Source organism: Telopea speciosissima, chromosome 8 (genome assembly GCF_018873765.1).
Source record: "Telopea speciosissima isolate NSW1024214 ecotype Mountain lineage chromosome 8, Tspe_v1, whole genome shotgun sequence".
Lineage (NCBI taxonomy): Eukaryota > Viridiplantae > Streptophyta > Magnoliopsida > Proteales > Proteaceae > Telopea > Telopea speciosissima.
This window is the reverse complement of record NC_057923.1, coordinates 63,544,001-63,571,618: the sequence shown is the minus strand read 5'-3', so window position 1 is coordinate 63,571,618 and position 27,618 is coordinate 63,544,001. Positions and strand designations below refer to the sequence as shown.

The 27,618-nt window shown below is 38.6% G+C and overlaps 1 protein-coding gene across 2 annotated transcripts in view; it reads right to left on the bottom strand.

Moving 5' to 3' along the window:
* LOC122672780 overlaps positions 1 to 27,618 on the bottom strand; it is a 254,565-nt gene that overhangs the window by 120,592 nt on the left and 106,355 nt on the right. For both annotated transcript variants that reach the window (XM_043870268.1, XM_043870269.1), the window contains 5 exons: positions 26,561 to 26,669; positions 25,946 to 26,089; positions 24,256 to 24,531; positions 23,425 to 24,099; positions 10,753 to 10,974 (listed from right to left, as the gene is read on the bottom strand). In XM_043870268.1, coding sequence (XP_043726203.1) covers positions 10,753 to 10,974; positions 23,425 to 24,099; positions 24,256 to 24,531; positions 25,946 to 26,089; positions 26,561 to 26,669 — 1,426 coding nt within the window. The remainder of the gene's footprint in view (positions 1 to 10,752; positions 10,975 to 23,424; positions 24,100 to 24,255; positions 24,532 to 25,945; positions 26,090 to 26,560; positions 26,670 to 27,618) is intronic.

The following is a 27,618-nucleotide window of genomic DNA, read 5'->3' as shown; positions in this document are numbered from 1 at the left end:
AGCAACAGACGTCAACTTTGAAGTCAAGAGTTCAAGTTTCAAGTTTCAAGTTTCATGCACTTGTGTGGGCCGGGCCCCTGAGAAAGAGAGATAAGGGCATAATGGTAATTTTGATGATTTTGGAAATCTGTGGAACATATCAAATATGGGGTTCATTGTGTTCGTAGAATTATTTGGTGCACTTTTCGTTCTTGGGTCGAGTCGTTTCCGAGTCAGGATGGAGAGATATAGCAAAAAGATTGATTTTGACTAAAAGTTGGAATTTAAGTTGGATTTTGGAATTTAAATAATAAATTCCAATTCAATTCCCACGCAGCCCTCTTCTCTAAACCGCCTATCTCTCTCCCTCTCATTCCCACCTCCACCGGAATTCCAATTTTTCTTTCCTAGTTGCTATCCATCCCTCTCTCCAACTGGAAATAGAAAACCACTCACCGAAATCGGAAGTCAAATCCCGGTCCAACAAGTTTTACCCCATCCTCCTATATATACATCAATTTCGTCCAGTGAGAGGGGCAGGCAGAGAGAGATAGTCTTGGCTTTGTCTTTTCGGTTTTTTTTAGGTTTTAGTGTTACTTCTTCTTCTCCTCTCTTTTGTGTAATCTTCTCTTCTACTCTCCAATTCAAAGTGTAATTTTTATTTTTAATTTCAATTTCCATTGGAGCAATACAAGTTTATTGGATTCAAGCAAGTGGATTATTCTTCTTCAAGCTATTGGATGTTCTTATTATCTTTCATCAATTCAAGCAAGGTTCTTCATAAAGCTAAGTTCTTCTTACTTTAAATTTCAGTTTTAGTAATTTCCATGTCTTTTTTCTCCATCAATCCTTCCTTCCCTCTTCATTGCTTTCATGGCTAGCTAAACGCCTCCTCTTGGGAGTGAGCGAAACCATGAGAGAAGGAAGAATTGATGGCTAGCATTGTTTATGTGATTAATGGACATGACCAATATTGGACTTACAGTGGATGACCGCCCACACCTTGTATGTCATTCCAAGGGGGACTATATACATGTTCATTAGCCGTATCCATTGTGACACAAGTATGTTCATGTATTTTTGTGTTTACATTGTAGGTCCTATGAGCGCTATTTTCATAGGATATGTTAGCCGTATATGAGCCGCGCCGCATATCTTATAAACCTAGGCCGTATGCATGCTTTGCCCTCATATGCTAGTCATTGATTTGCCCTAATTCTCACGGTGGAACCCATTCCCAAGTGACTTTCTTACTTTTAATTCATCCATTCCCTTAGCAGTTACCTTAGTTTCTATTTTTAATTTGTTAACTTGGGTAATTTAGTTGCTTCTATATTTGCTAGTTTCCATAATAGGTTGTTTCCATATTTGGTAAGTTGTACACTTTGCCTTAATCAAAAGTGGAAATTTATTCAAGTTTGACCTCCTCGTATTCGACTCGTAGCTGCGATTGACCTGTACACTTGCGGTTATTATTTCTTGACAACCAAGTTTTTGGCACCGTTGCCGGGGAGGGGACGCTTGTTTAGTTTCCAATTTTAATTGATTCGTAGTGTTTTTAATATTAAAAAAAAATTTAAAAAAAAAAAAAATTCGTTAGCTTTGAGGAGTACACTAATTTAGGATTGTGGCTTTTGTATGCTTGTTTGGGTGAGGAATTCTAAGAACCGGTTAGAACGAGTTGAGATTCCAACCATGGGTGAGGAAGGAGGGAGGCAACCTATGACCCTTAGGGACCACTTTTATCCCGCACGGGCTGCACAACCCTATGCATTCGCTTACCCACCGCCCAAGGAAACAATTATGAGCTTAAATCTAATTTCATTAGTATGTTGCCCCACTTTCATGGGGTAGCTAATGAAGATGCATCTTTGTTTCTTAGGGAGTTTGAGGAGGTATGTGTGCTCATTAAGATGCAACAATTGACTGATGATGCGGTTAAGTTGAGATACATCACCTTTGCACTTAAGGATCTAGCCAAAAATTGGCTCTATGGTTTGCCTAGAGACTCAATAACTACATGGGATCAATTTACAGTTGTCTTCCTAAAGAAATTCTTTCCCTAGCATAAGACCAATAGGATTAGGAATGACATTCTGCAGTTCAGACAGAGACCAAATGAATCCTTCTCCAAATTCATGGAGAGAGGGTATAGATTATCAAGCCAAGCAGTTGGTGGAATCCATGTGCCCAACTGGATTCACATCATTTACCGATGAAAATCAAGCTTGGGAGTTTTTGGTTGACTTAGTGGACAAGACCAGAGAGTGGGAATCCACTCAAGAAAATGAAAACTCTGGTAAGGAATTTTTGGTAGAGGGAACTGTAGCCAAAGAGGTTCAGTTGGACAGTCTTATTAGAAGACTAGAAGCCATAGTAACCAAGGGACCTTCCCCGATAAATCAGGTTTCTCAGACCACCCCTTTGTGTAGTGGGTGCTAATCCTCATCACATGTGATGGAGGAGTGCCCTAATATGCCTAGTGGGCATGGAAACTATGAGAGTGTGCATGTAATGAACAATCCTTATAGTGGAACCTATAACCCTAGGTGGAGAAATCACCATAACTTCTCATGGAACCAAGGCCCCAATCAAGTCTATCCATCTACATTCCAGCCTCCAATCCAAGGTCCGTTTGCTCCCCAGCAGACTAACCCTAGATTTGTCCCCCCTCCCAATAATCTTTGACCCACACCACCAACCTCAACGATGAATCAGCAACCACCTGGATTTCTGATAAATAGTGGTAAGTCTACCAGGATAAATTCCCTTGAGAAGAGTATGGAGCTTCTCATGAGCACATTCATGACCAGCCAACATAACATGGAGAGGCAAATCTCTCAACTGGCCAACACTCTCCATGAAAGGGAAAAGGGTAAGATGCCGAGTCAACCAGATCCAAACCCTAGGACCATTGTGCCCCATCTACCTCACACTCAGCTGAACTCTATCCATCAGAGTCCACACCACTAAGAACCCTCTAGTCAATGTAATGCCATATATGCTCTGAGGAGTGGACGTGAGTACCAACAAGAGGTTCCAATTCAACTAACTCCTGTAACTTCTGAGCCTCCGGTTGATGTTGTGAATGTTCCCCAACCACCACCCATTGTAAGTACCCCACATGACCCTCCCATAGTTGTGAATGATCAGCCCCCTATCCAAGGTTCGTCTGATGAACCTATAGTGGTTAATGAAGAGAAACTTGAAGAGCCACCTGAGAAGACTTATGTCCCTAAGGCTCCATCTCCCAATAGACTTAAAAGCAACAACAAAGATGCAATAACTGAAAAGGTTTTAAATGTCTTAAAAAAGTACAAGTTAACATCCCTCTTTTATATGTTATTTCCCAGGTACCTACCTATGCAAAAGTCCTCAAGGACTTGTGTACATAGTTTGAAATCTCTCGATATCTTGGTATCTCGGGCTGGTCGAGATATCCGAAATATACCGAAATTTCGCAGAAATATAGTATTTTTTCTACCGTACTTCGGCACTCCATCTCGATGGATTTTTTTGCCATATTAAGGCTTGATACTTCATGTACACCCTTATTTAAGTTAAATAAACACATTTCAATCTTCAAATTGCAAAAAAATGAACTCAAAATGGTGTTTTGGGGAAACGGTCGGACCCTGATGTATAAATTGTGAAATACACTTTATTTACGAAAAATACCAAATTTTCACAAAATTTCGACGAAATATCACAAAATATACCGAAATTTCACGAAATATACCGAAATTTGGACTTTTTTCATTTCGTATGGTCATCTCGTCTCGGCAGTGTCGAGATATCCGAAATATACCGAAATATCAGCGATATATAGCGAGATTTTGAACCATGCTTGTGTACTCAAAAAAGGAAAACCAATGTACCTAAGAAAGCCTTTTTGACTGCCAACATGAACTCAGTTCTATTGCAACAGACAGTGGCTAAGTATAAGGATCCTGGTTGCCCAACTCTCTCATGTATGATTGGTAACACTAGAATTGACCATGCCCTTCTTGATCTACGAGCTAGTGTCAATTTATTGCCATATTCAGTGTACCAACAATTAGGGTTAGGAGACCTTAAGCCAACATCTATCACATTACAATTGGCAGATAGATCAGTCAAGACTTCCAAGGGAGTAATTGAGGATGTGTTATTAAAGGTTGATGAATTTCTTTTTCCCGTGGAATTCATAGTCTTAGATACCCAACCTGTGGCCAATATCAAAGGCCAAATCCCGATTATCCTTGGTAGACCTTTCTTAGCTACTAGCAATGCTCTGATCAATTGTAGGAATGGTCTGATGAGGCTGTCTTTTGGGAATGCATCTCGTGATTTTAATGTCTTTAGATTGGGAAAGCAACCATGCTTAGATGAAGACGTGCATTTAATTTTTGAATCACCTGATTTGGTTACAATTGCTCATAACACAGGTATCAATCAATGTCTAGAGGACTTGCATCAATCCAAGTATGGGGGAGTGCCTTCTAAATAGTAGACCAAGCCACCACCTGTTGAGCCAGATGGTAATCTATCTACTTCTCTTCCCAAGCCACCACCAGTGGAACCGCCTGATAAGGAACAAGAGGTGCTGTCCCAACAACACAGTGGGGGCACTGTAATATTTGATCCAGGTAAGGGTACAAACTCTACAATCTCTAGCACATCTCTTAATCCCTCTCTCATGCCACTTTCTTCACCACATTCTTACAAGGTCGTGGATTTCCATGCACCTCCTTATATTGAGCCACCATGATCATATATGGTAAGACCACCCCCTTTTGTCCTTGTTTTTCTTTTTCTTGCATTGAGGACATTGCATAATTTAAGTATGGGGGGATTTCATCAATTTGTAGTATGTACTGCGGTTCGAGAGCGAGTGTGTAGCCTCTTTAGTTTACTTTTCTGAAGACTTTGAGAGCATCCAAAATACCCCGCACTTTGAAGTAATAAAAAATTCCGCACTGAGGAGGGAATTGGAATATACCGATCAAAGGGATTTTAATTTTTTTTAAGTACACTATCTACTGAAAAAGCCGATTTCGTTAGTCATCTTTTTTACACGAGTTTTGGTTAGGTGCTAAGGTTGAACCATGACACACTTGCATGATATAGTTGATTGCCAAGAAAAAAAATAATAATAAAATAAATATTTGTTCTTTGATCCAGTTTTGACTTATAGCCTAGTTGGTTTGAGTAAGTAAGCTTGAGGGGTGTTCTACACCTAATTCCTTAAAGCCGTCTGGTTTGAGAGTAATTGGCCTAAAGCTCGTTACACGAACCACCTAGAAAGCTTAAGAGGTCAAGACATTGCACGGATTGGAGTAATATGTGCTGAAAAAAAATAATAATAATAATAGTTTTGAACTCATACTGCATCAATGTCCAAAGCCACAAAGTGGAAATCAGTTGATATATGAACTGAAAATCTATTCCAACACTACTTAGTAACTTAGGTGTCTGGTGCATGCCTTGCATGTGTTTAAACGTTCTACCAAGATTCCGAGCTGAAGTCTTTTGTAGCCTAGATGACCTACTCAATCTAATCTTGAGGGAAAACAGTGTGACTCACCCCATCCCAAACCTCCCTAAGTTAGATGTATGTCAATTTTCGAACTCAGAGTAGGATGATAAAGTTCAAGTGTGGGGGAATATCTAACAATCACAAAGTAAATTGTTTTCATCTTTAAGCGGAGGCATTCTTTATCTTGGTCATAGTATGGATTTAAAAATTGAATTTTGTGTGTATATTCACTGCAAACACTCATGAGACACAACTCGTCCACTAGGGATAACCTCGGGGTTTAAAGGCTTGCTGCACATGCTAAGTGCAATCGTGATTCCTACGAAAAGGAGTTAGGGTTTTTTGTTTTTTTTGTATCTTAGCTTTTCTTTTTGTTTGCGCGAGAACTAGCAAAGTCTAAATATGGGGGAATCTGATGAGCACATTTATGTGTGAATCTTAGGTACATAAAGCATGCATTTTCATACTTGGAACACTGCTACTCGGGTGTTTTGTCTTTGTTTTCAGGTTTTAGGTCAATTCAAGTGAAAGAGAAGGAAATTCTGGAAAAGAAGCTAGTTTTGGAGCTAAAGTATGAAGAAAGTCAAAAGTCAAACCTTTTTTTGTCAAAATAACTTTTTGGGGTCAAAACTCAAAGGTTAGTCAAAGATTCCATCCACGCAAGCAAGAGACGTCAACTTTGAAGTCAAGATTTCAAGTTTCAAGTTTCATGCACTTGTGCCGGCCGGGACCCTGAGAAAGAGAGATAAGGGCATAATGCTAATTTTGATGATTTTGGAAATCTCCGAAACATATCAAATATGGGGTTCATTGTGTTCGTAGAATTATTTGGTGCACTTTTCGTTCATGGGTCCAGTCGTTTCCGAGTCAGGATAGAGAGATATAGCAAAAAGATTGATTTTGACTAAAGTTGGAATTTAAGTTCGATTTTGGAATTTAAATAATAAATTCCAATTCAATTCCCACGCAGCCCTCTTCTCTAAACCACCTATCTCTCTCCCTTTCATTCCCACCTCCGCCGGAATTCAAATTTTTCTTTCCTAATTTCTACCCATCCCTCTCTCCAACTGGAAATAGAAAACCACTCACCGAAATCGGGAGTCAAATCCCGGTCCAACGAGTTTTACCCCATCCTCCTATATATACATCAATTTCATTCAGTGAGAGGGGCTGGGACTCCTGGGAGAGAGAGATTGTCTTGGCTTTGTCTTTTCGGGTTTTTTTTAGATTTTAGTATTACTTCTTCTTCTCATCTCTTTTGTGTAATCTTCTCTTCTACTCTTCAATTCAAAGTGTAATTTTTATTTTTAATTTCAATTTCCATTGGAGTAATACAAGTTTATTGGATTCAAGCAAGTGGATTATTCTTCTTCAAGCTATTGGATGCTCTTATTATCTTTCTTCAATTCAAGCAAGGTTCTTCATAAAGCTAAGTTCTTCTTCCTTTAAATTTCAGTTTTAGTAATTTCCATGGCTTTTTTCTCCATCAATCCTTCCTTCCCTCTTCATTGCTTTCATGGCTAGCTAAACCCCTCCTCTTGGGAGTGGGCGAAACCAAGAGAGAAGGAAGAATTGATGGTTAGCATTGTTTATGTGATTAATGGACATGACCAATATTGGACTTACAGTGGATGACCGCCCACACCTTGTATATCATTCCAAGGGGAACTATATACATGTTCGTTAGCCGTATCCATTGTGACACCAGTATGTTCATGTATTTTTGTGTTTACATTGTATGTTGTATGAGCACTATTTTCATAGGATATGTTAGCCGTATATGAGGCACGCCTCATATCTTATAGACCTAGGCCGTATGCATGCTTTGCCCAAATATGCTAGTCATTGATTAGCTCTAATTCTCATGGTGGAACCCATTCCCAAGTGACTTTCTTACTGTTAATTCATCCAATCCCTTAGCAGATGCTCTATTTTCTATTTTTAATTTGTTAACTTCAGTAATTTAGTTGCTTCTATATTTGCTAGTTTCCATATTTGGTAAGTTGTACACTTCGCCATAATTAAAAGTGAAAATTCATTCAACGTTGACCTCCTCATGTTCGACCCGTAGCTACGATTGACCCATACGCTTGCGGTTATTATTTCTTGACAAACACATCGTGTCAGAGATACGTATCGTACGCTATAGACACGCATGGAAATGATCAATATACACATGGAAATACATTTTTGGAGCAAAAATAAATAAAAATAAGCAATATATAACATGTATCGTGCATAAACACTCAAATGGAGAAACTTTCATGGATTTGAGTACAAATCCTTGTAAAAGATCAAGTTTAATGCATCAACTACCTTAGTTTTACCTAAATCTATTGAATTATAGCACAAAACAGGATTAAAAAACATGATTTATATTTTAAACACAAAAATCATGTTATTTTTTTTTTCAAATGAATAAAAAAATTCATTACCGAAGGAGGGGAGAAAAGGGGGGGGGGGGAGAGCATACAACCGCAAACAACGATAAGGCTCAGGCATTACAGTGGGGGAGGCAACGGCCTGCAAAAGAGAGGGGGAAGAGCCCCAACCAATCACAAACACTGTCAAGATAAAAGCCAGACTGAACCACGCGCTACCCATGAGTAGAAGGATCCGAAATGCCATGGCAAAGGGCGTGACCTCTGATCAAGGTACTAAAACTCGGGTCTCGGTACCAACTCAGCTCTTGGAAAAACCGAGATGAGTCGAGATCTCGGCGAGATATCGCCAAGTTGGTGCATTTTTTTTTTCCAACTCGAAGCCTAAACTTTGGGTCAACCCGAGATCCAAGATCTCGTCAAGATATGTCGAGTTTTGTCGAGTTAGGTAAGGTATTTAAGTGGTAGGTGGGTTAAAAAAATGGGTCGAAACCGAGATCCAAACCGAGGTCCGAGATCTCGCCGAGATATTGCACTTTTGAGACTTGCAGGCAATCTCGAACTATGCCTCTGATTAGAGGCAGAATCTTCTCCATGCGGGGCATGGAATAGGCTAAGTAGGGCCGTTTCTAAGGATAAGGAGGAGAGCTAGTGCCGTGTTGGTGGTAAACACGAAGGGGAGGGTTGAGGACAATAGGAGGCTGGAGAGGATCAGATGGAGGGGGGAGGGTTCTCCGCTGGGGTACAGGAGGGATCAACCTGGGGCCAGGGGAGGGGGCCAAAGAAGGACGGAACCAGCAGGAGGGTTACAGGGAGTAGCCAATGGACCAAAATGGGTAGAAGAAGGGAGAGGCGAGTCGAGCAAAGGATCTGGCCCATTAAGGCCAGTGGGATCATGGGCCGTAAGAGGGGTGGGCAAAGAAGGATAAGAGAGACGTGGGACCTACCTCAAGATAAGTGGTAGGAAAAGGCAAGAGCGGGGAGAGGGAGGATTGAGGAATTAGATGAGGGTTGTTAGACGAGGGGATAAGGAGAACAAGAGAGGGAAGGGACACGATGTCGATGGAAGGGGTCAAAATAGTCCCCTAGACCTACTGATCATTACCATATATTACTTTCATCCATAACCCTAGCCTAAACCCTAGGTTAGCCCTAAACAGCCCCAAATCTGCCCCAAACAGCAGACTCGATCAGAATCTGATTTCACCTAGCTCCTAATAGGATTATCTCCTATTCTAGGATTACATTAGGCACTAATTTTAAATTAGCTCTAATTTTTTTCATTCCTTATCTTATTTTTTTCTAATTTTACACTCGTCCATTTCAACATTGTCAGTTCAGCTACACTAAGTTTGTTTATATTTTGTTTCTTTACCATCCAACATTCAGCTCCATACGTCATTGTTGGTCATTACTATCTTATAAAATTTTCCTTTTGAGTTTTAAAGGAATAGATTGATAACACAACACTCCGGACGCATTACATCAAGCTTTGGATAGTTATGTTATTGGTCGAGCCTTTTAATTTCTTGGGTTTCATTATAACCAGCCTGATTTATAAGCCCATAAAGTGGGGGTGAAGTTAGCACACCAGATAAGTGTCTTAAGTAAGTGTTTGAGTTAGATTAGCATACTACATAGCTTTTTAAGAATATATATATATATATATATATATATATATATATATAGAGAGAGAGAGAGAGAGAGAGAAAGAAGAATTGTTAAAGGTATATATATGTTTTCAACCCCATCGGTTGACAGGATTTGAGTAATAGAATTGAATGTATTTTTTGCAAGAGTTTTTGAGCTCTGCAAACGTGGTCGAAGACTGCTTCTGGCTTACTGCTTTCTTCTCAATTTCTTCTTCTAGATTGGCTACTTCCTGCAACCAGTGACATGATTCCTTCGTTTCTCCATTTTCTTCTCCTACTGTTTCTTTCATATTTTCTCTATTCTCCTTGGTCCTTGTACAGATTTGATGGATCTGAATTTCTACCAACTGAATCTTAGTTCTGTTCTTCAAATCTGATTATCCAAGTTCTGCTTGCATCATATTTTAAGCAATTTACCAAATATGATCATCCAGTATCTGCTATATTTCCATTCGACATTAGTTTGAGATGTTAGCAAGTTGAGATTCATATATTTTCTGGTTTTTTATTTTTAAGATTCTTACATTGTTTGATAGATCTGAAATCGTCTTATACTCCGGACCAGAAATTTGGCTAGACAGGCAACTGGTTTGTGAGATATTTGATATCTACTAATAGCTGTCAAATCTGTCCCTGTTCTGCTAGTATCTATTTCTATTGATCCTGGTCTGTAGTTTGGTTTGTGCTTCTAGAATATTCTCTAGAACCCTGAACGACATTAAATTATCACATATTCTACTTTTTGCTCAATAATTTCCATAAGATAGAGACAAATATGACTATAGTATTTTTATTCACATTTATATCAAATCTGAATATGGATGATGGTGCACCTGTCCCAAATTCGTCCCCTTGACAACCTTAGCTCCATCAGTTGGACGATCACATGTCCGTATGCACATATAAACAATATGCTTGCATGGCTCGAAATTTTGGTTTCGACTTAAATTTTGTGAAAATTTCGGTTTTGACCAAAATCTAAACAAAATGACGATTGAAATTGCAGTATCGAAAAGGACCAAAATTTCACCGAAATATTTGAGTTTCGACAAAAATCAAAATGGGGTGGAAATCCGAAATTTCAAACCTGGCCCGAATTTAGTGTGTATAAAATCCTATACACAGTTCTACCCTTGTTCTGATATACAATTCGCAATGAAGTTCTTAGAAAATCATAGACTAAATACTTTAACAAAAGGAATTTATTCAGAGAATTACTTGCCTGGGCGTCAAAAGTAATACTTTGCATCAGACTCAAATCACTGTCATTATGTGCAGTAGGAGTTGATGATGTTACCATCGATCCATGCAAATGGTCCATACTCTTTTTCTCAGTATCAGAAGAGAAATTGTCTAGGAAAAGGAGGTCAACATCATCTTCCACAGAGACTGAGTAGCTGCTGTCATTGCTCAAGTATGCATATTTCCTCAACAGGGCAGCATTCTGACAGATGAAAGAAACGTTCAAAATTAAAATAATTCCCTAAAAAGGAGGATAGGATAATGGCTTTTATGGATTTCAATAAGCATAAGTTCATCTCTTTTCAGCTGTGGTGGGCAAAAAAAATTTTGGAAGTGTAACAACGTGACTAAAGGTGGCCTTTCTTTATCCTTTCCACAAATAAACCAAGAAAATAAATATATATATATATATATATATATATATATATGTAAAACCAGCCAAAAGTAATAACAGAATTTGCAACATGACCATCGTTTACCTGCCCAATCCATAACAAGCAAAAAAAGCAAGAAGATCAATACAGTACACTCAGGGACAAGAGTCCAAATTAACCCATCCATCACCACATGGCCATGCAATTCAGAAACAGGAAAAATTATAGGAACTGACTCCTTTGACCTCACTATGCCTCCCCCCAACCCCCTCCCCACCCTAAAAAAAAAAGAGAAAATATTGTGCTTTTAAATAACAGTGAGGATGATGTTTAGAAAGAGAATTACCAAAGCCCAAACAGGCAGCTCAAAACAGGTATATGGAAGAGTGCTCTTGGAGTAGTCGGTCTGACTCTGAACCTATGCCTATGACTTCGTTTCCTAGGGAATCCGTGCAGAAGAAGATCCTGAATTTGAGACTTTCTACACCAAAAATTCTCTTAAATGAAGGTATTCGTGCCTGGATGGAGGCTCAGGATCAGCCTCATGAAACATGAAAAAAAAAGTACAATTACACCACATCACACGCATCTGTCATCTGAAAGGAATTTGTGGAACTCCTCTCAGGATTCAAAAAGCTTGCTTGGCCAATGGATCTGCCATATTGACCTTGCTTTCAAACTGTACCAGTTGCTATAAAGCACACTAATGATGTCAAGAAGCATAGCCCCAAGTTGCAAGAGTGTAGCATGGATTTCACCCATTCATCGGAGATGAATGTTTCTAAGTTGGGGAGAGTTGATGCAGATCCAAGCCTCCAAGAGCTGAAGAAGCCCCCCTGATCATAGGGTTTTAGTAGGAGCCTTAGACTAATTTATACTTAGTTTATTTCAGTTCTATACTTAGTTTTATTTTTATGTCTTTAATTGAACCGGTTCAAATTGGTTGCATCCAATTGGTTCAATTTAATTTGGTTCAGTTTAAGTGAAGAGCTCCTATTGGCTAGTAGGATCTTATATCCTATTGGTTGATGAGGAATCTTCTTAGTTTAAGTGTTTTAAAGTGTCTTTAATTGTTAAGGTCAATTAGGTCTTTCTCTTTTAAGTTGTTTAACTTCAGATTATAAACCTCTCCACGAATTCTGAAGGAGAGAGAATCAGAATTGTATTAGGATTTAGGCCCTAGGACTCTTTATATTAATAAATCGTGGGAGAGGCTCCCCCACTAATTAAAGTTTTTAAAAATTCGTCTCTTTGCTGCTGGCTGCTGCTGCTGCTATTTCTCTCTTCTGAGATTGTCTTGTGAGTCATATCAAGACCCCCCTTGTGAGTCATATCAAGGTTGAAAGGCTGGTGGATCTCCAGTGACTCCTTGCATCTGTTAAGATCGGGAGGTTCTTCTTCACTGCTTCAAACTTCTTCAGGCTGCTACTGTTGAAGATCAGTTTTATTCAACTAAGTAGTTTACATATTTCTGCAATTAACCATCTTCTTCTTAAACCTTCACTTACCCTAACCGATCCCCATAAACCCTAATCCCCTCATTAGTTTACATTCAAAATTCAACCACACATTCACTGAATCAACCCTCTCACTCGATCCAGCTTTGAGTCCCTTCCTTCCATCATAACCCTAAATTCTGTCATCTCCTACATAACCCCAAAACCCTAAAATTCCATTCCAGCATATCTAGCCATCAAAACTCCATCATACCACAATCGAACCATCATCTCAGTGCCCTAATCACTCGATCCCAACCCCTTCCCAAATTCCTATATTAAACCCTAATCCCCCTCATCTCTACAAAACCCTAAAAAACCTTAAATCCTTCCTAGACCTAACCAGCCATTCGAATCATGCCATATTACAACCGAACCTTCCCCCTAGCCCCTCTAGCACTCGGCTACAACCCCTGGTCAGAATTCCATCTTAAAACCCTAATTTCTACTGTTTTCCTAAAAGCCAAAGCCCGAAACCCTAACCCTAATTTCTGAAATTTTTTTTGTTTAAACCTTGTTCAAACCTACCCTATTAGCTTCTCCTAGACCTGCCCATTAAAGCCATATAAGATTTAACCCCATTCTCATAAACCTAACCCTATATTTGACCTAAAATACCCCAATCTGCCCCAATCAGCCAGCACCTATGTGAGGGTTTGATCTAGCTAGCTCCTAGTAGGTCTTCTACCTATCTAGGACTACATTAACTCTTTTATACCTTGTGGTCCAGAAGAGAACCTTGGTGTTGACACAATTGATTTAGAGCCAAAGCGTGAACCAGGTAAAGTCAACGATAATTACAGTGATGAGGAGTGACATCCTTGTTATGTTTTTCGTCCTATTTTGACCACTCACAAAGTCACTGAGGATGAAGATCGGTGTCGAGCAGTATGTTTCAGACCTATGTGAAGCGCAACAACTAGTTACATAGTCTGGTGATCGATGGAGGTAGTTGCACTAATGTCGTCTCTGACTCTCTGGAGACGCTGTTCATAAGTTAGGATTGCAGACAGAGCCACATCCAACTCCCTACAAAGTCACATGAATGAACAACACTAATCTCAAGGTTATAAAAAAGTGTTTACTCACCTATACTATAGGTGAATTTGTGGATGCAGTACAGTGTGACGTCCTCCCTATGAAGGTGTGTTATATTCTTCCCGTCCGACCATGGTTGTTTGATATGAAGGCACAATATTGCGGGTATGCAAATACCTACTCTTTCAAGCACGAAAACAAAACCATGAAGTTTCTTCCCGCTAAGGATCTCCCTGACATTAAACTCAAGAAAGTAGCGGGATCGTTCCTCCACCAACATGTCGCTTCAAATGGCCTCCTTGGTTCTTTTCCAAACTCAACAGAGTTGAGTTCTTTTTAGAGATGAATTGATGTAGTATTACTTGACTAGTTGGACCAGCATGATAGGATTTGGAGACCCAAACCTAGACAAGACCGGTCCAACCCGAGACTTCGGTCCAATAACGGGTTGGAACTTGGAAGTAGTTTGTTAAATTATTTAGTATTTTATTTATTTCAAGGAGACCCAAACCTAGACAAAACCGGTCCAACCCAGGATTTCGGTCCAACAATGGGTTGGAAGTAGTTTGTTCAATTATTTAGTATTTTATTTATTTCAAGTCTGTTATTTGTTTTAACTTGCATACATAAGAGATAGATAGCAAGTTATTTCAGTTTCGGTTAGAGTCTAACTAGGAGTCTTTGATTTTCTCTTTGAATACTTACAGTGTAACCAATGTACAATAGAGATTGAATAGTGGTGAATAAGGAAAGTGTTGGTGCTCAATTATGTGAGTTTGTGTGTGAGATCCCTTCCCCTTTCCCTTCCACTATTTCTTCTCAGATATCCCATCTTCCCTACTGGCCCTCCACCACTTCCCCTCCCTAATTGGTCCAAAACTATGTCCTCAAAAGAGCTCCACTTAATCTAATGACTTCCCATGCCAAATAGACACGGATTTCCCATAGATGACCTACCAAAATTAAGTTCACCACTCTAACCGATTCATAACACTGCTTTTCCATCCCTGAGAATATTAGAATCAATTACATTCCTCTAATCTGCAAACAAGAAACGTGGAAGGAATGTCTCCAAAGAGGGGGTAAGGCGGTAAGCCCATAGTTCAAAAACTCATCGAGGTCTCGGCGAGATCTCAGAAATCTCGAAGATCTTGACCAGGTCGAGACGAGATTGCATACTAGATCTCAAACTTACATCATTTCGTTCGAATTTACCGAAATTTTGGCGAGATTTCGAAAATCTATGCAAAATCTCAAAAATATCGGATATCTCAACTTGCTCGAGAAGAAACTACTCTCGTTTCTTCTCAAACAGTATGATGTGGCATCCATATGTCATGCATACAAAGTTATCAAGGTGTCGCCAAGGCAATGCCTTGGTGTCCAGGCGGTTTTCCAAGCCCATGGCGATAGGACACCATTTCGTATGTCAAAAAATGGAGCACCATGGTTTGCAAGGCGTCGCCTTGGTCGCTTTAGGACGCCTATGCTTCTGGGCGGTCACCATATGTATTTTTTTTTTAAAAGATTTTTGTTTTTTAATTTTTTAATGTAATTTAAGATATTCTAATTGATATAATCTGATTGGTGTGATGCTTTTGGTTCCATGCTCTGAGAAGCATGGAATCATATGTTACAAAAAGAAAAAAAAAACAAAAACACCTAAATCGATTCAACATTTCAACACTAATCAACTTAACCCCAAACCCATTTGACCAATTGACCCCAAAAGTTGAAAAACACGAAAAAGAAGAAGAGTTGAGGACTGCGAAAGAAAAATAGAGAAGCAGCGGCGACTTCGAGTCTTCATCTCTTCGACTTCGACTCTCTTTGACTTCGACTCCGTTGAACACTCAAACCTCACTCCTCAGTGCCCAACTGCCCATCGTCCACCAACGTCCGGCGACTCGGAGAGGATCTCCAACGGTAAGTATTGTTCTTTTTTTTCTTCTTTTTTTCTCTTTTCCTTCTAAAACCTAAACCCTTTCTAAGTTCTAACCCCTGCGGCCCTACTGCTCTTCTTCTTCTTGTCTTCTCCAACCTCAACCTCCACCGGTGACATATCCATCTTCCACCGGCATCCGGCAACAACTCCATTAAAGGTATGTCCGTGAGTCATTCAGCTTTTCTTCTTCTTCTCTTCTATTGTTTGTTTTTTTTTTTTTTTTTTCTTATGCTGCATTGCTGCTGCTGTTCCATCACTTGATTCACTTCCATGTCCCACTTCTCCAGCTTCCATCCCCAGTCCGGCAGCCCCCAACGGCGACATCTTCAATCTCCACCCCCACCGGCGAGTCGACATCTCTAATTCCACGCCTCCACGGTAAGAGGTGCCATTTTTTTTTTCTTTTCTTCTTCTAGAATCTAAAGTCTAAAGACTCTAAACTCTGTTCTTCTAAGTTCTAACCTTCTCTGTGACTGTGTTTCTTCCTTTTGGCAGCAGCAGCCTCGTACATCGTTCGGCACTATTGTCTTCCATTCCAGCAGCATTTCCAGCCTGTAAATGTCTTTTTTTTTTTTTTTTCCAGTCTCAGTGCTTCACTTATTCTCTTCCTCATTAGTCTAATTATAAATCTGTAATCAGTATTTTTCCTTCCAAGTTCGAAATTTCATTTTTTCCTGATTTTCTTTTCATTTTTATGCTTCACTGCTTACTTGCTTAGAGTTTCAAATTTCAGCAATATATTACTGTGTTACTAAATTCCTGCTTCCTACATGCCTTCGGTTGGACTAGCAAACACTTCAACATTTTATTCTCTTGTGAATCTGTGATAGTTTGATTAGAGATTCAACTTTCTATAACATAGTTGTTTTTTTCTTTACTTTTTAAGTTTTTATACACTTCAATTCTCAATATTTTTTATTTTTTTCTATTTTTTGTCATTGTAGACAACTAGACATCAGACAAAAGGAGTAGTGGAGTACAATGGCCAATGTTGATGGTAATAGTGGGGCTGAAAATATAAGTACAGCGGGGTCAGGGATTGATCCAAGCAAGGATCCGAAAAGAAAGGCCAAGTCTAATGATCCGGGGTGGAAGTATGGATACTGGCCTAATTTAGAAGACAAAAATTGTGTCAAGTGTATCCTCTGTGGGGTGGATACCAAGGGAGGAATAAAAAGATTGAAGCAACACTTGATTGGTGGCTAAGGAGATGTAGCCAAGTGCTCAAAGACAACTGCCAAAATTGCTAAAGAGATGAGAGAAGCGATCTTGAAAAACAAGAAGAGGAGGATGGAAAATTTGGATGATTTGGATGTTGGCGGTGGAGATTTTCATGTTGAAGGATCCGAAGAAAGGCATATAGAGTCCGATTTGGGGTGTGGGGACTCAAGCTTTATTCCAAGCTCTAGAACAGCTTCAAAAAAAAATAAAGTTGTCATTGAAACGACAGTCAAATAACAAGGGGTCCCATGGATGCTCATGTAAAGAGGCGGACTCCTGAAGAGGTTGTTGCAGAGAGGCACGGTAAAGGTCCCCAACAGACTACAATGGAGAACCGTATGAGATCAGAGGAGGAAAGAGATAAACTCCGTTCCTACTTTGAACGTTGGGCTTTTGAAAGTGGCGTTCCATTCAATGCATTGAAGCTAAGGAGCTTCGAGGAGTTGGTTGAGGCAATTGGACAATATGGGCCAGGTTTCAAGCCCCCTTCATTTCATGATTATAGGGTTCCTCTATTGAAGTCTGAGAAAAGTTGATGAAATAAAAAAGAAACATAAAATCTCTTGGAGGAAAGGGTGCACTCTCATGTTTGATGGGTGGACCGACAGGAAAGGAAGACACTTAATTAATTTTCTTGTCAATTGTACGGAAGGGACTTTTTTTTTGGGGTCTGTGGATGCATCAAGTCAAATACAAGATGCAAAAATGTTATTTGAGCTCCTTGATAGTAGGATTGAGGAGATTGGAGAGGAGAATGTGGTTCAAGTGGTCACTGATAATGCTTCCAATTACGTTGCTGCTGGAAGGTTACTAATGGAGCAAAGAAAGAAGTTGTATTGGACTCCATGTGCAGCTCATTGCCTAAACCTTATGATGGAGGAGATAGGCAATATAAAAATATACAAGTCTGTGATACTGCAGGGAAGAAAAATTACTACCTTCATCTATAGGCATGCTCGCCTTCTTGAAGCTATGAGGGTACAAACAAAAGGAGCAGACTTGGTAAGGGTTGGAGTAACCAGATTTACTTCTTCATTTTTAACACTTCAAGGCTTATTGAAGCATAAAGATGCTTTGAGGAGATTATTTCTTTCTGACCATTGGGAGCAATCACATACAGAGGTAGGGAAGCAAATTGCTGAAATAGTTATTTCCACACCTTTCCGGAGTGGTGTGCAGGATTGCTTGAGAGCATCATTGCCTCTTCTTCAAGTATTGAGGATAGTAGATGGAGATGAGAGGCTTATATTGCCTGAAGTATATGTTGCAATGGAAGAGGCAAAGAAGCACATAATATCAAATTTTAAGGGCATAGAAAGGAAATGGAAGAAGATTGTAAAGATTATTGATAGGCGTTGGACAAGTCAGATGGAGCGACCAATATATTTGGCTGCATTTCTCCTTAATCCAAGCAAGTACTTTAAAGCAATTGAGATGGAATCAGATGAATCTTTAGCCAACTCCTTGATGCATAAAGCAAATGATGCCTTTAATGATGTTCTTGTAAGGATGGTGCCTGAACCAACCTTGCAAGACAAGATCAGTGAACAATCTGCAGCTTATACTAGAACTAGAGGATCTTTTACAAAGGATATGGCGATTAGACAAAGGGACAAGTTGAGTCCTCGTAAGTATTTTTTCTTTTAATTTATATTGTTTAGTTGTTTTACTTGTTTGTATTCTGTATTGTATGTTGATTTTAATTTAAGCTATATTTTTTCTTATATATATTATATATATTTATAGTTGTTTGGTGGGAAAAACATGGAAGCTCTACACCTGAGCTTACAAAGCTTGCAAGGCGCTTAATTGGTCTTTGTTGTTCATCTTCTGGTTGTGAGCGCAATTGGAGCATATTTGAGTTTGTAAGTACTTGAGTATTTCAGTACTAAGTTAATATTATTTTTATTTTTTATTTTTTGTGTGGTTTTAATGTTTTATGAAAGAATGACTTAAAGAATAAAAAGTAATATTTTCATATTGTTTATTTGTTCTTCAGATTCACACCAAGAAGAGGAATAGGTTAGAGCATCAACGTTTAAATGATCTTGTCTACATCCAGTATAATCGCCGTCTTGAAGTAAGGTTCCAAGAAAGAAAGGAACAAAGCAGAAATTATGATCCACTAGAGCTTGATGAGCTAGATTGGAGTAGTGAGTGGATGACTGGGGCATCAGATGATGAATTAGTTCATCCTGGTGATGCTCTCACTTGGAGAACTTTATCAGCAGTAACTGGGGCATCTTCATCGTTTTATGGCGCTAATAGAGCGAGGAGGTCTGGACCATCAACCGCTCCAGTTCCACCCATTCCCTCTTCTTATTCACGGCGTGCTAGGGGGAGGGTTGAGGAGTCTTCAGATGAAGAATTGGAGTTCGGGTTGGAGTTGGATGAACAAGATATGCATGATGATGAAGATGTTGAGGATGATTTTGGTATAGAAAGTAATGATGCGAACAAACAACAGGAGCAAGAAGATTTAAATATGCTTAATTGGGATTGAAATTTGAAGTTATGAAGTACTTACTGAACAATTTGTTTTGGATTTTGGATGGTTTTATTTTTTAGACTTTTCTTCACTCTAAGTATTTGAATGTTTAAGCTTTAATGATTACTTAATTTTGGCATTTTACTATTTTAGGTTATGTTATGTTTTCTTTTATTGAGTATTGATTGACAGGGTCACATAAGTAGAAATATAGTGGATGACCTTAGGGCCTACTGCCTAGGCACTCAATTTGGCATCACAGAAGTAAGTGTACTAATTTACCAACCCTTTATTCTTTATATTTAATAATTTATAATGTTGTTTGATTCTTTGATATTTATATTTCATTATTTTCATATGCTATATTGCATTATTGCTATGATAATATGATGAACTTAGTTTGTTAATTTATTTTTTGATGAATATCTTGCATTGGTTTGACTCTTTAGTATTTATTTGGCAAAGAAGTAGAATTATATAATTTTTAATATGCTATTTGTGCCAAATAAAATGGTATATAATAAAACAGAACACTAGAACGCTTTGTTCGCCAAGGCACCGCCTTCCAGTCGCCCTATCGCCAAGGCGCTTAGGAAGGCCCTCAAACGCCGTGGTCGCCTTGCCGCCTTGATAACTATGCATGCATATAGAGGACAATGCACGTCGGGTCTACCGGACCATGAGTGGACTCGATCCAGCATGTCATAGATCATATCAGTAGACAGTCATAGACTCACAACATTGTATTGTCGGGACATGGAAGACTTGGGTGTCTATGGCCTATGTATTGTTCACTGTACTTGGGTGTCTATGACATGTATTTTTCACCATACCTTAAAGTTTCTACTTTAAAAAATAACTATTTCTTAAGTAATAATTCAATATTATGTGTCTTCATCAAGGATTTAAGTATCGGTATCGGGTATCGTATCGGTCAGGCGATTTTAAGAGACGTATCGTATTGTATCGTATCGGAGATACGTATCGATCGGTGCAGAAACGCATGAAAATGATCAAAATACACATGAAAATACACTTTTGGACACAAAAAACAATATAAACAAGCAATTTGAAATTTGTGACAAGATCTTGAACAAATCTTGAACAAATCTCCCAATTTCAGACCTTGCATAATTGCTAGTCAACCACTCAGTAGAGGTGAACATCTGTAGCAGCCCATGCTTTCGGGAAATGAGGCTATCAATTGCAATGTAATTTGTTGCAAATCTTGTTGTTGCAGGCCTCACTAAATCCCCTTGTGTATAACTCCTCATCAATGCCAAAACCCAACTATGGTTGTAAATAAAGTTGGTGATTTTCCTTGCATTACCAACCAACTTTTGGACCTTGGGCAATTCTCCTATGTCCTTAAACATCAAATCTATACATAATGTACTCCATATCTTATAAACATTACCATTTGTTTTAAAATTAATAAGAAAAAAAAAAAAAAATTCATTTTAAAGAAGGAATTTTCGGTTTTGGGTAAAAATGGTCAAAGAAACATGGATTTGAAACCAAATCTTTGTAAATGCATAAAAAGAATGCAATTTCTATGTTTGTTTAACATATTCTCTTTGATTCATACCAAAAAACATACCAATAATCAAAGATTAAAGCAAAAGATTCAAGTTTTTTTCAAAAAACTTGCCTGACCCTTCAAGAACAGCTTTTGAATTCGAATGTGGGCTGTTAGATCCACCAAATGATGTGATTTCAGCTCCTCTAAGTTCGTTTTTGGCAAAGAATTGAAAGCCCTCAAGAAATCTTACCCAAAAAGCAAGTTTAAATGTGTTTTTGGAAGGGTTTCTTAAAGCTGGGAAGACCTTTTTTCCGCCAGGACTGCTAGAAATCGAGTTTTAGGTGAAAAGAATGAAATGGCCATGTGTTTTTTAAGTTAACGATACGTATCGAGACGTATCGAGACATCTCGATATGTATCGATATGAGACGTCTCGATACGTCTCGATACATATCGTTTTTTAAATATAATAAAATACTCTTTTTTAAAAACTCTCGACTGTATCGATACGTATCGATCGTATCGTATCGTATCGGTACGTCTCGGTCGATACGTCTCGATACAGTCGAGACATTTGCATTTTTTTTTTAAAAAGATACGTCTCGGCCTGTATCGTATCGACCACGACCGATACCGAGACGTATCGGCCGAGACGATACGATACGGACCGAGACTTAAATCCTTGGTCTTCATCCATTATTGCATAATTTAATTGTTTTACTTGCCAATTATGTCTCATAGCACTCAAACAATGTGTAGAATAGGCAATATTACGTAAGGGTTCGATGTTTACCGCCAACCAAGGGTGCAAATCCAAAGCACCAAACTGGGTGCTTTTTTTACAATTTGAAGATTTAAATATGTTTATTAAGCCTAAACAATCTTTCCTCAAAGTTTCGGAGCCAACTATGGACATTTGCCCACTGAAACATCAAACCGAAACCCAAAAAAAAATACACTTTCTCGCCAAATCTCGGTTGTGTCGAGACACCTAGTTGAGACGAGCTTTTGATGGACCTTTATCCCCTTAAGTACAGTACAACCTTAAGTGCACCAAAAAGGTACATCTGACGGCGCACATGCACTTGGGGAGTGTTTTAAAACAAAAGCACTTTAAGGTGCACCGTCAGATGTACCTTTTTGGTGCACTTGAGGTGATAAGTTTCCGTTTTTGATCCTTGGGTCAGCCATAGCCCAATGTACCAACCTCCCCTTTACCTTCTCAATGGTCACTGACTCCAAAGAAAACTCATCCAAACACAGTAGGGGTAAGGAAATATTATAGTAGGTTCTAATAGAAGCAACCATAAAAGGATGTTGAGCAATATGTTAATAAGCTAGAACAAAGTTTCTAGCTACCCCTCCCCACCCCGCCTTTTTTTTTTTTTTTTTTTTTTTTGGGGGGCGGGGGGGGGGGGGGGGGGGGTTGGGGGAATAAATGAATTCACGACCAGGGAATTAAAAAAAACAGAACGCCCCGAGCTAGGGAGAGAACAAGCAATACAACTTGCAAGACCCTATTTTGGTATTTCAGGTTGGGGAAATGGGCCACTCGCTATGGGCTTAGATGGGAAGAGTTATTTGGTAATGGTTATGTCTATTTTGGCCATTAGATTGGGATTTGGGAGCACATATACATACATGTGCAAAATTTCCTAATTGCCCCTACATAGAAAGTAAACTGATAAACAAGGATGGTAAGATACCCTCATCTTTGACTAACCCATTTAACTATATGGCCAGTTTAGCTTGTAGGATAGAGAATCCCCAATCCTTACCACTCCAATGGAAGAGAGGGTAAGGCAGGTAAATGAATTTCCATGCCAGACACAACTACAGCGATCTTGATTCAGTCTTTGCCTATATTAGTCTTCTCTTGTCTTCCTGTTTATCAGCACATTCAAATTATTTTTATCCAGTCATCTCACTCGGAGGACAGAATGACAATACGACTCCCTCAGCTCTTAGACCATCAGTTATCAAAAATCTCTTTTTCTGATCTATGCAAAAACATCCTTCACCTCTGGTATTTTGATACTGCAACTGCGGCCGCAGCTTCAGTACTCATCAACATTTCCACACGAACCCCTCAAGTGCAGTTCTCTTTCCAACTGGTGCTACCAATGGTTCCATACATTGCCAACAGTCTCTTTTTCAGTATAGTAACTATCTCCCTCTAACACAATCGCTAGTTTCGTGGATGGGAGTGGCTATGACTGAGAAGAACGAAACAGAAAGAGGAATATAGGGGATAGTGATTTACCGAAATAGGCTGCGATTAATTTTTATACGGGGAACTTTGGCAAACCAGAATATATGGATGATTCTCTCCTATACTTAGTAAGAGAGGCAAACCTATTATGCAGATGTGTTCATAGAGGTCCTCATTTCATTTTGGACAGTCATCCCCAAAAAAAATTCATTTCCGATACACCAAAACTTTTGAAACTTGGAAATTAGAAAAGAAAAAGAATCAGTAGAAATTGAAAAAGAGGATGATTGAGAGGGAAAACTGGAAGGGGGTGGGAGAATGAATAACTATACAGAATCAGTTCAGGGAAAAAATACCTCTATTTTTACATTCATGAACCGCAGCTTCTTACCACGTCCAACTATAATAATCGGCTGAAATCTGGAAGATGATGTTTCTTTCATATTGGTTTCTTCACTTAAACAGATTGTCCCTCCACAGCCATCATAAATGTATTCATCCACCCCTCGAGCATCAGCTATTAACTGCATATTTGGTGACAGATGGACCACATCTTCACTCTGCTTGTATGTAGGTGATGAGAGTAGTACTCTATTCTTTCTAGTTATAGGATCATTCTTAGGATCCAGAATCTCCTCTCTACCTGTTATTGCTCCCAAAGCAGGCACAAAAAACTCACCTACAGAAAAAAGAAAATCCAGAACAACAAGAACACGAGGCTGCTGCACACGAACCACAAATGACCGTGAGGAAGACCGTAGTCTATAGTCCACCAACAGCATAGTTGAAATTGGGAAATCTGTGTCAGAAGTAGTTTTAGAGTTCATCCTCACAGAGTTGCTTTTACTAAAAGAAATAGGAAGATTTGCTTGAGGACATTGTCTGGACACATCATAGGAAGAGCCAAGCATCAGGCGCATTTCAGGTCTCGTATCAGGACGGATATCCACAATGGAAAATATGGGAATAGTAATATAAAGATCTGTTTCAGACAATGAAGTCATACGGTATGATACCCAGAGACCTTCTAGCTGTAAAACATTAAAAATAAAAAGTCAAATGAAGAAATAGGAGTTCTCATTAGGCACATGTTAAAAAAAAAATATCGATTTTATATGAGATAACAATCATTCTTGATGAAAAAATGCATGACCAATTGCCAAAAGGGGAAAAACTTAAATACTTACAGCAATGTGAGCTAAAGGTGATTCCTCACCAACACCATTACACAGCTCTAGTAATGCAGAGTTGACTTCAACTGCCACTATAGTAACAGTGCGTGACAGGAAGATCTGACTGTTAATATTGACCTTGTCAGCAAGCATGCGTATTGTGTCATTTGGATTAGATATATTGCTGCGGAAACTGGGAGGAAGCTTTGGCTCTTCATATATGTTTGTGTATGCACAATCGAGAATAACATTATATTCCTTATCAGAGATCACACCATGCAATGACCCAACCTAGCGAAACATTGATTAAAAAGGATCACTTCAGAGAAGCATAACTCCCCAGATGGACTGGAAATGAACAATGTAGTGAACCACATTACAAATTTAATAGCAATTGTGAAATATATATAGAATACCATTACCAGCGTTAACTAGGTCCATAGCATCTTTGGAGGATCACCAGCAAGAAGTCAGCATACATACCAACATACCATTAACACTGGCACACTTCCATTTATGGTCATTATCAGCAAGCTCTGGGTAAACAATGATATCATTTTGCTTATTGATTGCATGCACAAGAAGCAGTTTATGACCATGAATATTAACAAAGTATTGATTGAATAATCAATCAATATAGTGCCTCCACTTTCTTAAACATCTTTTCCAAGTTATTATGAGCTTCTTTGGTTTGTCTCAAATTAATAAAAAAAGAAATTATGACATGAAAATTAAATGAGTTGTCTCATGGATGCATATGCATGGAAAGAGAACTCGGTCGAAACAACCGAGATATCTTGGTTTCGCAAGAAACCGAGACAAGATGTGGGTGGATTTTAAAGTCACTGGTTTCGACCAGTTTCAACAGGTTTCTAACAAAGCTTTCTAACAAATCCAAGATTGCTTAAATCTGATTTATATTGAAGGAGTTATGTTCCGGTAAAAGTTTATTTAGTGTGTGCGAATACTGTCAAAATGGCTCTGAATAAAAATAATTTTTTTAGACATCAAAACAAATGAATATTTTACCGCACTTTTGGTTTTTAGCAATGTTTTATCATATTAAGATTTATGAAATTTATAGACTTGAGAAAAACCCCAACATTAGAAAGTTAAAAATTTCACCTACCACCAAAAATCCAATTTTTGTTCTTGAACTGGGCGGTTGACTTTTTATCCTTTTAGAATCGGATTTTTTAACAAATTTTATTGGATTCAAATAGGGGGTATTTGCTTCTTTATGAATAATATAGTAAATGTTTTAAACATTTACTTAAATGATATTTGACATAAATAAGTGTTTGTCTTGACAACTATGATTCTCAGTACATTGTGCCTACACTAGTAAACTTGGGTCAAAAACCACAAGTACCATTTTGAGTTTTTTTTTTTTTTTTTGGGTGAAAATAGTTCATGCATTGTGTTTAGAATGTCAAAAATAGGCTGTATACAAAAAAAAATCAGATCAAAAAAAGCATTTCTAGGCCTCGAAACCACCAGCTCGAGTTGGCTGGGAAAAAATCACAATTTTCGACCATATCTCGGTTTCTGACTGGTCAAAACCCGAGTTTTAGAACCTTAGCATATGGCAGGAGTTGATATTATTTGAATGTAATCTAGATTCTAGATAGATACTGAATACAAATATGATGACATTTGACATAAATGAATATTGAATGTAGATGATTTGAGATAAGACAATCACCTTAACTTCAATAGAAAATGTTGGAACTTTCCTAAAAACATCCCTCAAACTGCGGCATACATTGACGTGAAGCCCTTGTCCTTCTTGTATCATTGGTTTGCCTAAAAGACCATTGACTCCGACAGCCATGTTGATTCCGAGTATCTGCAGCATTCTTTTTTCTCATTAGGAATGACTTACAACTTAATTAGAAGAAGGAAAAAGAGAAAAAGAGAAAAAGATAGGCCCCTTTAATGACTCAAACAAATGCCATGAAGAAAATCCCACCAGACCAAAGCACCAGGTAAATCATCCCATAAGGGGCATCACACGGCACATAAACAGATAAGTACTATGCCTTTCCTTTTAAGTTACAACTTACAACCACAAGAAAACCACAAACAAAAACCCAAGAACCCCATACAAACCAAGGCCGCTTTCTATAAGTTCATTTCATACTCCCCCAATTTTGTAAGACAAAGCTCCTTCAATTCCATGACCAAACAAAAAAAGAATTGGTCACCATATTCTGAAGCAGGTTTCCCCCTTACAATTTCCATAGCTAACATGTAAGAGAAAGCATATAATAATTTAGCAGAATAATAATTGCAAAAGGGAGTTCTCAAGTGAACATACCTCAGCATGAAGAATATCAAGATGAACGGCTGAAGCATCATTGTCTGGGCAGCCATACCAGCTGAATTCGTTTCTCACTTGTAGCTGGCCCAAATCAAGTTGCAAGAAACTGCAACAATGAAAAACACTTTAAAACACAATATATAAATATCAAAGAACAAATAGAGGAAAAAAGAAGAGAGTAATCACCTACTATTATGAGTTTAATTGTAGTTTGACATAAAGAATCAAAGTCCACCATAAAACATGAGAAGTCAAGAAGAAAATTCTAGCAACAAACAACAGGACAAGCAAAATCCGCAAAAGAAAGACTTGAGATCGATAAACACTAGAATGTTCAAATGTGTACTAATCATGCACATACAACTTACCCACCGTCCACTGCTTACCTACAGCATCTCACCTTAAACACTATCAAACGCACCAAATTTACCTTAGGCATACACCTACATGCATTCATTGGCTACAAGCTTCCGTCATAAATGCATCTACTACTAATGAGTAATGAAAGCCGCCATAGATGCACTTATACAACACCAGGCCCCTCTAGTTACTTGCCTAAGATAAGTAGCGTCACCACCACCTTACAATAGCTTGAAGTTTGACAGCCAAGGTATGTTTTCTGTTGAGCCCTTCTTGCAAGACGCTGGACATCTCAGGAAGGCCAAATTTACCTTTGAAGTATATATCAGTTAAAGGGCCAGCATGTGATACAGATCAGTTTCAAGAGAATCCAAATAGGTACTCTAAAAAGTACCAAAGGAAGAATAAGAAACTGTGGTTTCAGGAATTCTCTAGGAATCCTAATCTCACTGGGAATCCTATTCCTACTCTACTATGAAGTTCTAGTTAAGTAGAGTCCCATTTTCATTTCCTTTTCCTATTTTGATTATGTTTATGTGTTTAAGTCCAGGTTGGCTTGGGAATATTAAGTCCAGTCCTGTTACGAGTTGATTTTCTTTCATTATGTCAAGTCCCAGTTAGTTTAGGACTCCAAACACAGCTGGAGGTTCTTGAGTCAGTTTAGGAGTTGGCTTAAGTCTTTTATTGGTCAATTA